At 33.6% G+C, this 12,324-nt stretch overlaps 2 protein-coding genes across 13 annotated transcripts in view; one reads left to right on the top strand and one right to left on the bottom strand.

The window, feature by feature from the left end:
• The window catches only part of PPIG (peptidylprolyl isomerase G), a 55,343-nt gene extending 53,587 nt beyond the window's left edge, over positions 1 to 1,756 (top strand). For all 6 annotated transcript variants that reach the window (XM_019022223.4, XM_063694972.1, XM_063694970.1 and 3 more), the window contains 2 exons: positions 112 to 248; positions 431 to 1,756. In XM_019022223.4, the coding sequence (XP_018877768.1) occupies positions 112 to 248; positions 431 to 1,535 (1,242 nt within the window). In that variant the 3' untranslated portion in view covers positions 1,536 to 1,756. The remainder of the gene's footprint in view (positions 1 to 111; positions 249 to 430) is intronic.
• Positions 1,757 to 9,753: 7,997 nt separating this feature from the next.
• Positions 9,754 to 12,324, bottom strand: part of CFAP210 (cilia and flagella associated protein 210) — a 52,926-nt gene continuing 50,355 nt past the window's right edge. For all 7 annotated transcript variants that reach the window (XM_004032754.4, XM_063694976.1, XM_063694975.1 and 4 more), the window contains one exon: positions 9,754 to 10,197. In XM_004032754.4, the coding sequence (XP_004032802.3) occupies positions 9,856 to 10,197 (342 nt within the window). In that variant the 3' untranslated portion in view covers positions 9,754 to 9,855. The remainder of the gene's footprint in view (positions 10,198 to 12,324) is intronic.

Consider the following 12,324-nt stretch of genomic DNA (forward strand, 5'->3'; position numbering starts at 1 on the left):
ACCCCTTACTACCTCCTGACCCTCACCCCAGTACTTCCCTCCCTCCCAGCACCCATGCGAGTCCCTCTATACTTTTATACATTAATTTTTCCCCATTTTAATTTTCTTTAGCGTTATCGAACTCCTTCCAGATCCAGATCAAGGGATCGTTTCAGACGTAGTGAGACTCCTCCACATTGGAGGCAAGAGATGCAGAGAGCTCAAAGAATGAGGGTATCAAGTGGTGAAAGATGGATCAAGGGGGATAAGTAAGATTTAACTATTATTATTTCAAATGTAATGATAAGTATTTGTTTTTACTATTATACATAGTTATTGTCATTTTAATTATTGCTGAATACCTTAAGAAAAGTAGAATATCATTTTAGCTAATAATATCTACAATTCTTTTCCTAATAACATTTCCCCAATTCTTTTTCTTATTTTTTAGGAGTGAGTTGAATGAAATAAAAGAAAATCAGAGAAGTCCAGTTAGAGTAAAAGAGAGAAAAATAACAGATCACAGGAATGTATCTGAGAGTCCAAACAGAAAAAATGAAAAGGAGAAGAAAGTTAAAGACCATAAATCTAACAGCAAAGAGAGAGACATCAGAAGAAATTCAGAAAAAGATGATAAATATAAAAACAAAGTGAAGAAAAGGGCCAAATCTAAAAGTAGGAGTAAGAGCAAAGAGAAATCAAAGAGTAAAGAAAGAGATTCAAAACATAATAGAAATGAAGAAAAGAGGATGAGGTCAAGGAGTAAAGGAAGGGATCATGAGAATGTTAAAGAAAAGCAGTCTGATTCTAAAGGAAAAGATCAGGAAAGGAGTAGAAGTAAAGAGAAGTCTAAACAGTTAGAATCGAAGAGTAATGAGCATGATCACAGTAAAAGTAAGGAAAAGGATAGACGTGCACAATCCAGGAGTAGAGAATGTGATATAACTAAAGGTAAACACAGTTATAATAGCAGAACAAGAGAACGAAGCAGAAGTAGGGACAGAAGCAGAAGAGTGCGATCAAGAACCCATGACAGAGATCGCAGCAGAAGCAAGGAGTACCATAGATACAGAGAACAGGAATACAGGAGAAGAGGACGGTCACGAAGCCGAGAGAGAAGAACACCACCAGAAAGATCAAGAAGTAAAGATAGGAGGAGAAGGAGGAGAGACTCACGGAGCTCAGAGAGAGAAGAAAGTCAAAGCAGAAACAAAGACAAATACAGAAACCAAGAGAGTAAGAGCTCACACAGAAAAGAAAATTCTGAGAGTGAGAAAAGAATGTACTCTAAAAGTCGTGATCATAATAGCTCAAATAACAGCAGGGAAAAAAAGGCTGATAGAGATCAAAGTCCCTTCTCAAAAATAAAACAAAGCAGTCAGGACAATGAATTAAAGTCCTCCATGTTGAAAAATAAGGAGGATGAGAAGATCAGATCCTCAGTGGAAAAAGAAAACCAAAAATCAAAAGGTCAAGAAAATGACCATGTACATGAAAAAAATAAAAAATTTGATCATGAATCAAGCCCTGGAACAGATGAAGACAAAAGCGGATGAGTGAGTTATATAAACTTACTTCCATTCTGTTTCAGATTTTAAGTTTGAGAGACTTGCTAATGAATCTCCTTTATGTTGTTTTCCTTTTCATTGTTTTTGGATTGTTTTATGTTTGTCCTTTTTTTTCTTAATGTGGATTTCATTGAGTTGATTTTTTGATAATCTGCAATCTGGATAATTTGTACTGCTAAAGTTTTAATAAACTTGACATGAGAAAAACACTTTGGTGTAGTACTGTGTGCTGTGTTTAACTATTTTATGTATGCATTACTGTGTTGCAACAATTAGCCAATAGCATCCTAATTTGTTTAGTCAGCCATTTGGAATGGTTGCAATGCATTGTTACAAAAGCTTGTGTTTCTCATGATTAAAGTAACTTTAGAAGCCACTAGAAGACATCTTGTATAGATTTTCTGATTGCGTTATAAATAGAGGTTTGCAGCGGTTTCTTTTAATTACACAGAAGCAGGGTCCTAATAATCTGAGATCTTAAATCATCACTTTTGATTTTATAGTAATTTCTGCTTTAAAATAGATGTATTTATATTGCACTTCATACTCTGTTCTTTATAGTTCGAGCCATAGCTTGTTTCCTATTAATGCTTTTCCTGTCTAGTTGTGTTTTACTTAACTGCCTATAAAAATCATAAGAGTAATTTTTTTCAGTTGATGTACTGATTGAGCTTGAGTTGCTGTTATACAGCATTTGACAGGAACTATACCTTGGAAAATCAGATTGTGATTCTCAATTCTGTGTTGCTTTTGGTTTGAAGAGTTTTGGGAACGTTTTAATTATTAATTACCCTTCTCTAAAATTAAAAAAAAAAACTTTTCTCATTAAAACATACCATTTGTGCAGGTCCTTAAGCTATACAGATTCTAAAAATTGTTAGTATTGAGACATTAACTTCTAAGATTTCTCTTTTTTGGCCTCCAACCTATATAGAATTGAGTGTTAACTCTGCATGGATTTTGTTTTTTTGTTTTAATTGAACTGACTTCTCTAACTCTCATAGCTGTGAGTTCCAAATGGCAAGAAAATGCATCTTTTCTATATATGTATCACGATAGGCTATAGCATGTTTATGACTCTGGTTTCTTTCTCTTCAGGTGGTTTTATACCATTACTGTTAATGTTATTTTAACTTGGCATGTATAACATTGCCATATAGAGTAGAGTAGAAAGTTGCAAATTTTGATAGTTTACAGAGTTAAACACTAAACATATCCAAAGTCCATTTAGAGTTTTGGGTGTTGTATTTTGCCATTTTTGTGATGTGTGGCCTTTTATTCTGTAATCTCTTCTAAATAAAACATTGAACATCCAGCAAACATAAAACCTGCCTCATTTGAAAAGGAATTTCAAAATTCCAATTAATAGGATTCTCTAGAGAGTTTTGTACTTTAATATTTGTCAGTGTAGTGTCAACTCTGTTACCAAGGTAGCTTCTTGGTAAATCCAGTAGCTACTCAATGCTATTTGTACTGAATAAAGCAATTATTAACATGATACTTCCCATTATTGATTAATGCAATATTGATATATTTGGCATTGTGGTAGCTGTTGCAGAATGAATAGTGTAATGACCATAAGATTGCTTGGAAAATTGTAATACAGATATCCACAATGAATTCTTTCCAAATTTTTTTTTTCCGATGATAAAAGTAGTAGATGTTTATTATAAAATCCAAGGTGATTGATTCCTTAGAGACTGACCACAAACCCACATTAGGGGTAATTGAGTCTGAGTGCCCAAGCTATATAACGTTATGTATTTTAAGCAAGTTATTGTTTGTCTTAATTTCAGTTAACTGCATTTTAAAATTGTTGTTATAAACTATTTGAGCTTTAAGAAAGGTGCTATTTAAAAAAGGATTTCTAATAACAGTTAAATATTTTTTTAAGTCCATGCTAAGTAAAAATTCTTACATGTTGTCTGATCCCAGAGCTTTATCTACTAAAAATTATACATAAGGATTTCCAAATCTTAGAGTTTCAAAAAGTAAGCATAGGGAAAAAATTGTAGTAATTTCTATAGGCAATATTCTGTTTGGGTTATCAAAAGAGCGACTCCATGCTCCGCATTATTTATAGTCCTTATTTTAAAGTTTTATTAGCTCTATTTACAGAACAGATGTGAAGGAGTTGAGAGGACAATCAACTAGATTTTATTTTTAGAATATAAAGAACATTTTTAAAATGATTAAACAGCATTAACTGTACCTCAGGATCTGCGCATGCATCTGAATAGCACACGGCTCAAATGGTCCTTTCCTTTTGTTACATTTAGTAGTTGTGCCGTCTTTAGTTTTTGCTTTGAACATTGTTTTCCTAAAAGTCAACTATTACTTTCCCATCAAGTTGGTTTTATAGTTATGTCTAAATTTATGGTTCATGTCGAAGTATTTTTGACTTAATATCCTTTTAAAAATATTTAAACTGATTTATTGCTCAATTGGTGATAGCTGAGAAAATTTTTTCAATATGTAGAATTTTCATGGTTATTTTGTATGAATTATTTTTCTGGGTAAGCCATCTGCCACAGAAATGGACACTATGGTGAGATTAATGTTAATGAAATGAGCAGTAGAGAAGCTACTGGATTGCTTTAAAACATTCTTTGATTAAATTACTACATAGTTGGTAAGTTCATAGTTTTAAGTTACTTAATTGAAGCCCTCAGAAGTTGCAAAGAATTTATCTGATAAATCTGCCTTTGCACAAATGTGATACTGATGCATGGACGGCTTTGCGGAATGACCTTTGATATTTGTGCCTAGTGGAAGGTATGGAGCTAAACAATTAAATAACTCTTCATTATGGATAGGCACATATTGGATCTCTGGTATTTTGGGTAGTGGTATTAACTTGACAATTCTAATTTATTTTTGTTAGTATATGTAGCAAGTTAGTATGTTTGTTAGTAGTTTATTGTACTTCATTCCAGTTGGTAATATAGTTTTCATCACACTAAACTTTTTATACTAAATTTCTGTAGAAGCTTGTTGGGTTTGCCTTCACCAGAAGGTACTTTAAATACCTACCATAGCTGATTTGTTATAAAGAAACAAAATGGGTGTTTTTCTGTTTCCTTTTGATTATGTTTACTGTAATTATTTCATTTTGGGTTTATACATTTACAATTGAATAAGGATTATAGGTTGATAAGCTGTTTATTGTGAAAAGATGTGTTTTGTTACAAATACTTGTTTTAAAAATTAATAAGCCCCCAGGAAGTACAGCATTGACTGGCACAACTGCCCATAGTGGGCTTCCCAACTAACTGCCTTCAGTGGATTCGGGCAAGTGCAAAGTCTTTGGCCTGTTGTGTGACAAAGAGGTATATATTAAAGGAAAAGAAAAATGACATGAATAAGAAAATTCCGTCAACAAGGTTGGAGTAGGGAGTTGTTGAGGGGTTTAGTTTGTTTTAAAAGGTATGGGAGGGAGTGGTGGGGTGGATTTGTGTTTCTGACTTTTTTTCTTTAAGCAAATTCCATATGTTACCAAAAGCACATGCTGTATATTTTCTTCCCCTTTTGTGTGTATATAGTATTTTGAAAGATAAACGAATTGGGTATTTGTATGTGGGATGTACAAAATTGTGGCCGCTCTCTTTGTGGAAGGAAAAAACATAAATGAAGTTAATGCACTTCTTTTCCTAGCCCAAAAGTCACTGTGATTATATTTTTTTAATGAAGTTTAGAAATAAAGCTGTTGTCTTCTCAATTGTAAAATTAGTTTCAAAATGCTGCTTCTCTTATCATTAGTCTAGTAATTGTTGAACTTTTCTGCAAACTGCATTTTACAAAATTTAAACTTGGAAGCTGTATTAACTTTTATAGTTAAACATTGTATTAAATAAACTATACTATAATAAACAGTTTGGTTTTGTATTTTTTAAATTGTATTATCCAGGCTTTTAAAAATTAAAAGCTAAATAATGAAAATAAACCAATTAAAACATACTTTTACTCTCAGATATACAGGTATTTACATTATGAAAAAACTGGACAAAGTTTTAACAATACTGAGCTTTAAGAATTTAGCCAGCAGGGACAATTTCCAGGTTTGAGAATAAGTTCTAATGTAAATATTTAATCATAATACTTCAGATTGTAGTGTGTCTTTTGCCCCAGAAAACTTTTAAGGTTAAGCTCGGAATTTGTATTCCTGTCTACTAGATCACTACCATTTGCTTCTTAAGTCCTCCGCATTTTTATTAGCATTAGGATCTCTGTAATAGATCCTGTGCCTATAACACTTAGAGTGGTGAAGTCATGTAAACATAAATGTTAATTGAATTCTGTAAAACATTACCTAGTTTGGGGGCTGTTTTTTCTTACATTAGACATAGGTAGGGAAAATGCACTTAGTTAACTTGAGAGTGCGTCATTGAAAATATATGCCTAGTTATACTGAATATTGACAATGAAAGGTATATACCTAGGTAAAAACCTGAACATTCAGTAGTTTGTATGTGTTAACACGTGAATATTATTAAACTCCCAAAATCTGGAGTGTTCTTAAAAGCTTTATCCAAGAAAATGTATAAAATGCGAGTGCAACAAATGACCTGCAAGCTGTGCATTAAAATACTTCAGGCATCAATTTGCTTTTTCTATTTACTTTCTAGGTTTCTTTCCTAAACGTATTTCCTTACCTGATAATTTTCTGTTATCATAATTTTGTTTCATAATTTTTACATTTCCCCACTCCCATCAAAGTCCTCTCAGTAATCAGAATGCCTTGTTCCAATTTATGTCTTTGCCACAGATTTTATCTACGAGTTTCTCTTATCAAATTAGCAGATTAGAGTAGTTGCGTTTCCACTGCTGTGCCATTCAGTTCTTTTCATTGAATTATTTTGTGATTAACATTGTGTAGCCTTACCTTTCTTCTCAGTATACTCTAGTAGAAAGCCCAGCCCAATTTAAAGTAAAATAAACTGTATATATAAGGCAGAAAAACTAGTAATGTCTGGTGTTTTATGTTATCCTTCACTCAAGCTAAGTTGGTTGTATAACACTTTTATGTAATTAACCGTTTTGTAGAAACTTATTTCCTGTTTTATAATATGGGGGAAGATAGCTGTCTAAAATTACTAGTTACCACTATATGTTGTATTTATGTAATTTAAATGAAAGGATATATGGCAGAAGTTCCCAGACTTTCTTGGTTCACTTTACGTGTGTGTCTCAGTAATTTTAACATGGTGTTATCCCTGCGCCAGAATAAATACCTAATAGATCGGTTTATTAAAAGGCCAGGAGCACACTTATAATCCCATAACTGGGAGGCTGAGGCAGGAGGATTGCTTGAGTCCAAGAGCTTGAGGCTGCAGTAAGTTGTGATTGTGCCACTGCACTTCAACCTGGGCCACAGAGTGAGACCCAGTCTCTATTAAAAAATAAATAAAAAGTTCACATAGCTAAAGTATATCTAACAACTTAGCCATTTGAAATTTTAAAAAATATTTTTACAGTTCCATTCTTAACCACAATTAGTTACTAATGGAATGTGTGCAAATGTTGGTCACAGCACAACTTCTCAAACCTCAAAATCAGATCACACACCATCCTCTACTATAATACATTGATTTTGTGCAATATATGAGTTTTATCCCATCAACTGCTGAAAATTCAGCTTTACAAACAGGATGTCATCAAAAGGCACAGTGCATTTAATATGTTGAACTACCTCAAGCTAGTCTTACAGATGTCAGGTAATTTGTTTCAAAAATTTGTGAGTTCACTGTGGTTCCTCAGTATGCCTTGGCGCACAATTTGGCAATCAGTAGATAGTGTTGTTTTAAATAACCAGCTATTTTACTCCTTTAAAACAGTTCATTTTTTAAAACCCGAGGTCCATAAACCCACAAACAATAACTCAGAATGATGGTAGCCTACAGAATCTGCCATTTTAAAAAAGTACAACCCAGGTATACTAAGCCACAATCTTAGATGTATGTTAGTCACTGTGCTGTGCAGTCTATTAGAGGGCATTGTGGAAGTCCTTAAAACTGTATGCACAACTGTAGAGTATATGTGTATGTGTACCTTACTGCTGAAAAAGCCACTAAGTTTTATCAGATTCCAAGAGGCTCATGACATAAGTAAGGTTTGCTCTAAGACTTGGTCTCTTATAGAATGATACACTGAACAATTTACACCTTTACCCAACATTCCCCTGTGTAGGAATCTATCTCAAAGGTTAACTGACAAAAATATGAAAAAAAAAGGCAGCTGTTAATTACAGAATTTATAATAGCTGAAGACTGGAAACCACACAAATAATCTATTGGTATGCCACTGGTTGAATAAACGGGTACACCCTTGCAAGAGAATACTATGTCAGTTGGAAAAGAAATGAAGATATTTATATCTGCTATGTTGTGTCTCTAAGCTATGTTAAGTGAAAAGAACGAAGTTATTTTGTGTAAGTAAAATATATGTGTATTTGCTTTTAAAGAGAAATACGCAAAGGACACAACAGTGAAATGGCAACCTAAGGAAGGAAAAGTATTTGCAAATCATTTATCTGAAAAGGGATCAATCTAGAATACATAATAACTACAACTCAACAACAAAACAAATAACATGAAAAAATGGGCAAAGGACTTGGAACAGATATTTCTCCAAAGATGATAGACAAATGGCCAGCAAGCATATGAAAAAACGTTCAACGTCACTAATCCTTAGGGAATGCAAATCAAAATCACAATGAGATATCATCTCACAGCCACTCAGGATGTCTACTGTCAAAAAAACATGTTGGTGAGGATGTGCACCTTGTGCACTGTTGGAAATGTAAAATGGTTCAGCTGCTATGGAGAAAAGTATGAGTTCTAAAAATTTAGAATTACATGATTCATCAGTTCTACTTCTGGGTATATATCCAAAAGAATGGAAAGGATCTTAGAGCTATTTGTACGTCCATGTTTAAAGCAGCATTATTCACAATAGCCAGGAGGTGGAAGCAACCCAAGTGTCCATTCATGAAGGAATGAATAAACAAAATGTGATATACATACAATGGAGTATTCAGCTTTAAAAAGGAAGAAAACTGACATAAACTACAACTTGGATGAACCTTGAGGACCGTACACTAAATGAAATAGTCACAAAAGGACCTATACTGTAGTGGTCAAAATTCACAGAACAGAATGGTGTTTCCCAGTAGCTGAGGGGAGGGGGAAATGGAGACTAGTTTTATACAGAGTTTCAATTGTGCAAGATGAAAAAATTCTGCAGATTGTTCAGCAATATGAAGATACTTAACACTATTGAACGATATACTTAGAAATGGTTAAGACATTAAATTAGGTGTTCTGTTTTTTACCTCAATAAGAAATGAAAAAAAAAACGGGGAATGCAGTTCACAAAATCACACAAAATTCAGTGGTACTAAGTACATTCACAGTATCGTGTAGCCATGACCATTATCTAGTTCCAGAAGTTTTTGGTGCTCCACCTGGAAACCCCCTACTCATGAAGCAGTCACTCCCCATTCCCCTTCCCCACAGCCCCTGGTAACTGCTAATCTGCTTTGTCTCTTTGGAAACAAAACAAGTTTTGTTGTCTAAAGTTGGCAAAACTACATGTAGAATTATTTTAAGTGACCTCAAAACATGATAATGTGTACATGTCTAGTAAGATTATAAAATAAACCACAAAGAAGTCTTCATTCAGTAATCCTATTGTTATGTAATAATGCTACATAATGTTATCTGATACTAACTGCTGAAGGACAAAGCAAATAAGCATATGAATTTCTGCTGAAGAGAAAAGAAATATATCAAGGAGAATATTATTCAGCCATAAACCAAAATGAGGCACTGATAAATGGCACAACATGGATGAACCTTGAAAATATGCTAAGTGAAATAAGCCAGACACAAGGCCACAGTATGATTCTGTTTATTCAAAATACCCAGTATAGGCAAAGCAGATGAAGTTACCAGGAGCTGTGGGGAAGGGGAATGGAGAGTGACTGCTTAATGAATGGGTATGGGGTTTCTAGTAAGAGCACTGAAAAATTCTGGAACTACACAATGGTCATGGCTACACAATATTTTGAATGTACTTAATACCACTGAATGTACATTTAAAAAGTAAACTTGTGTATTTTACCACAGTTAAAAAAAGGAATCTCACAATTGGGGTTTTATATATACCCAAAAGAAATACTGAGAACAATCAATTAAATCAGACATAATTGTACTTAGATGAAGAACAGCTTTATTCACAGAAATCCATTTACATTTGAAGCTCATATATGCTACAACTTAGTCTTCTCAATGTTAAAAATAATTTTTTTCTACCATGTAAAACCTAGCCTTCTCTTTGACTTTTGAAAATTATATTTTGGTCCCTGAGAGTTATAAAAAGGGAGCTGGACTCCAGTAACATCATTTGCCTGATAGCTGGGTCTTAATCCACCTCTGTCCACAAACACTGGTCCACGGCCACCTCCAGGTCCTTCCTGTACAGCTTTTACAAGAGGGTAAATGTATTTATTTGTTGTTTCCGATTCAAGTTCAATTACCTCTCTGGCATAGTCCTGAAATTCTTTCTCCTTTTCAGCCACAAGAGCTTCAGTAAGTCTGCAATAATCTAATTCTGCTTGTTTTGCTTGCTTTGCATTAAACTTATTTTTGGCCTATTTGGGAAAGAAAGGAAATTTAACTTAATATTGGTTAAGAACATGAACTTTCTAAATATACATGGCATTTGAAAATGTAGGTATAATTTTCAAAACTCATTAATACTTTACAAGTTCTGATTTAACAACTATATACTATCATTTATTTCAGAATCTTTCCTATCATGCTCAAAGTGGTGGCACAATGAAAATTTTATTAATAGCCTTATGTGATACATTTGCAAATAACACAGTGAAATAGCGAAAATTATGAAATTTAGATAAAACTCAGGTAACTGAGTTTAGAATCCTGTTTCAATCACTTACAAGATGTGAACTTTGGTGGTTTAGAATGCACACCCACCATTGTCTCTAACCATCCACTATTCTGGAGGAATTCACTCAACTCTACTGTGCTGGGTCAGCCCAATACACTATGTCCCCAGCCACATAAGATTAAATCAGCAGTGAATATCTGGACTAAAACCATTTACATTATCTATTTCCCGAAAATTTAAAATTGGAATAATGAGTGACATTTATCAATGTAGGTTGAGAAGGCACTGAGTGGAATAAGTAGGCAATTTGCCAAAAGCCAATTTACCAATATTTTATACCAATTTTGTCTTTTAATTCTTTATATTAATTTACATTAGATGAGATTCTTTTTATGGCTTTTCTGTGATGCTCTGGTTGGCAACTTCTCATTTTGTATTCTCTGTGGCATTTTAAGAAATGTTGAGTTTATTTTTTAAAATAACAGTTACTTTGACTACTTAGGAATATATTTAATATTCATAAAAATATTTCTCAAAATCCAAAATGTTGGCATAAAACAGTAGCCCAAACCTGATATCTACCATAAATTTAAATTTTTGATGGAATAGAGCAACCATATTAGTGTGAAATATCAAATTTTTCATTATTGAGTGCTACAATTCAAAATTCAGTTTACATACTATTTGTGAAATTGGGGATAAAATACCAGAGTTTTAAAAAGTAGAAAATGACAATAAGATTGGAGAAAAAGTCAAAAAAAAGCTAAAATCGATCTCTAATCAAAGGTAAAATGCTAATATTTGGGAACTTAATAAGCAGCAATTTGGATATGTTTAGTAAATGTAGGAAAATATTGAGGGAACAGAAAGAACCACTTGAAGCACAGAAAGGAAGTGACAATGGAAGGAAAGAATTACTATAATGGAACATATGATTGGTACCTCACATTTGATATGCATTAAGCATAAATATATAAAGAAAAAGTTCCAAAAAATTAAGTTTAAAATCCTAAAAAACGCTAACAGATGAAGGTAAAGTACCTTCGAAGTACATTTGGAAGATAATAGCTAATTAACTGAAAACTGGAAAATAAGGCAAAAAAAATCAAGTATTCTGTTTTTTCTTTAAAAATTGTACCTAAGAGGAACCAAGTATTTGATCAAGAAAACTTTACTTAAAGACTTCAACAAGTAAATCAGAAGGATTCCAAATACTGATCTTATTTGATCGTGATTGAAACAACAAACTATTTTGGCACCTGGCCAAAAATTTAAAACTTTTATACATCAAAGATATTATCAATGGAGTGAAAAGGTAACTCATGGGATGGGAGAAGACATTTCCAAATCATGTATCTGATAAGAGATTTAATACACAGAATATTTTTAAAACTTCTAAAACCCAACAACAAAAAATCCAATTAAAAAATGGAGGCCGGGCGCCGTGGCTCATGCGTAGTCCTAGCACTTTGGGAGGCCAAGGCCAAGGTGGGCAGTTCACTTCAGGTCAGGAGTTCGAGACCAGCCTGAACAACATGGTGAAACCCCATCTCTACTAAAAATACAAAAATTAGCCCAGCGTGGTGGTGGGCACCTGTAATCCCAGCTACTTGGGAGGCTGAGGCAGGAGAATTGCTTGAACCCTGGAGGCAGAGGTTGCACTGAGCCGAGAGCGGGTATCATGCCACTGCACTCCAGCCTGGGCAACAGAGCAAAACTCTGTCTCAAAAAAAAAAAAAAAAAAAAAGTGAAAAGCAAACAGAAAAGGACAAATATTGTCTGATTCCATTTATGAGGTACCTAGAATAATCAAATTCATTGAGATAGTAAAACAGAGGTTACCCAGACTGGAGAAAAGAGGGGATAG

The sequence above is a fragment of the Gorilla gorilla genome, chromosome 11 (genome assembly GCF_029281585.2).
Source record: "Gorilla gorilla gorilla isolate KB3781 chromosome 11, NHGRI_mGorGor1-v2.1_pri, whole genome shotgun sequence".
Taxonomy (NCBI): domain Eukaryota; kingdom Metazoa; phylum Chordata; class Mammalia; order Primates; family Hominidae; genus Gorilla; species Gorilla gorilla.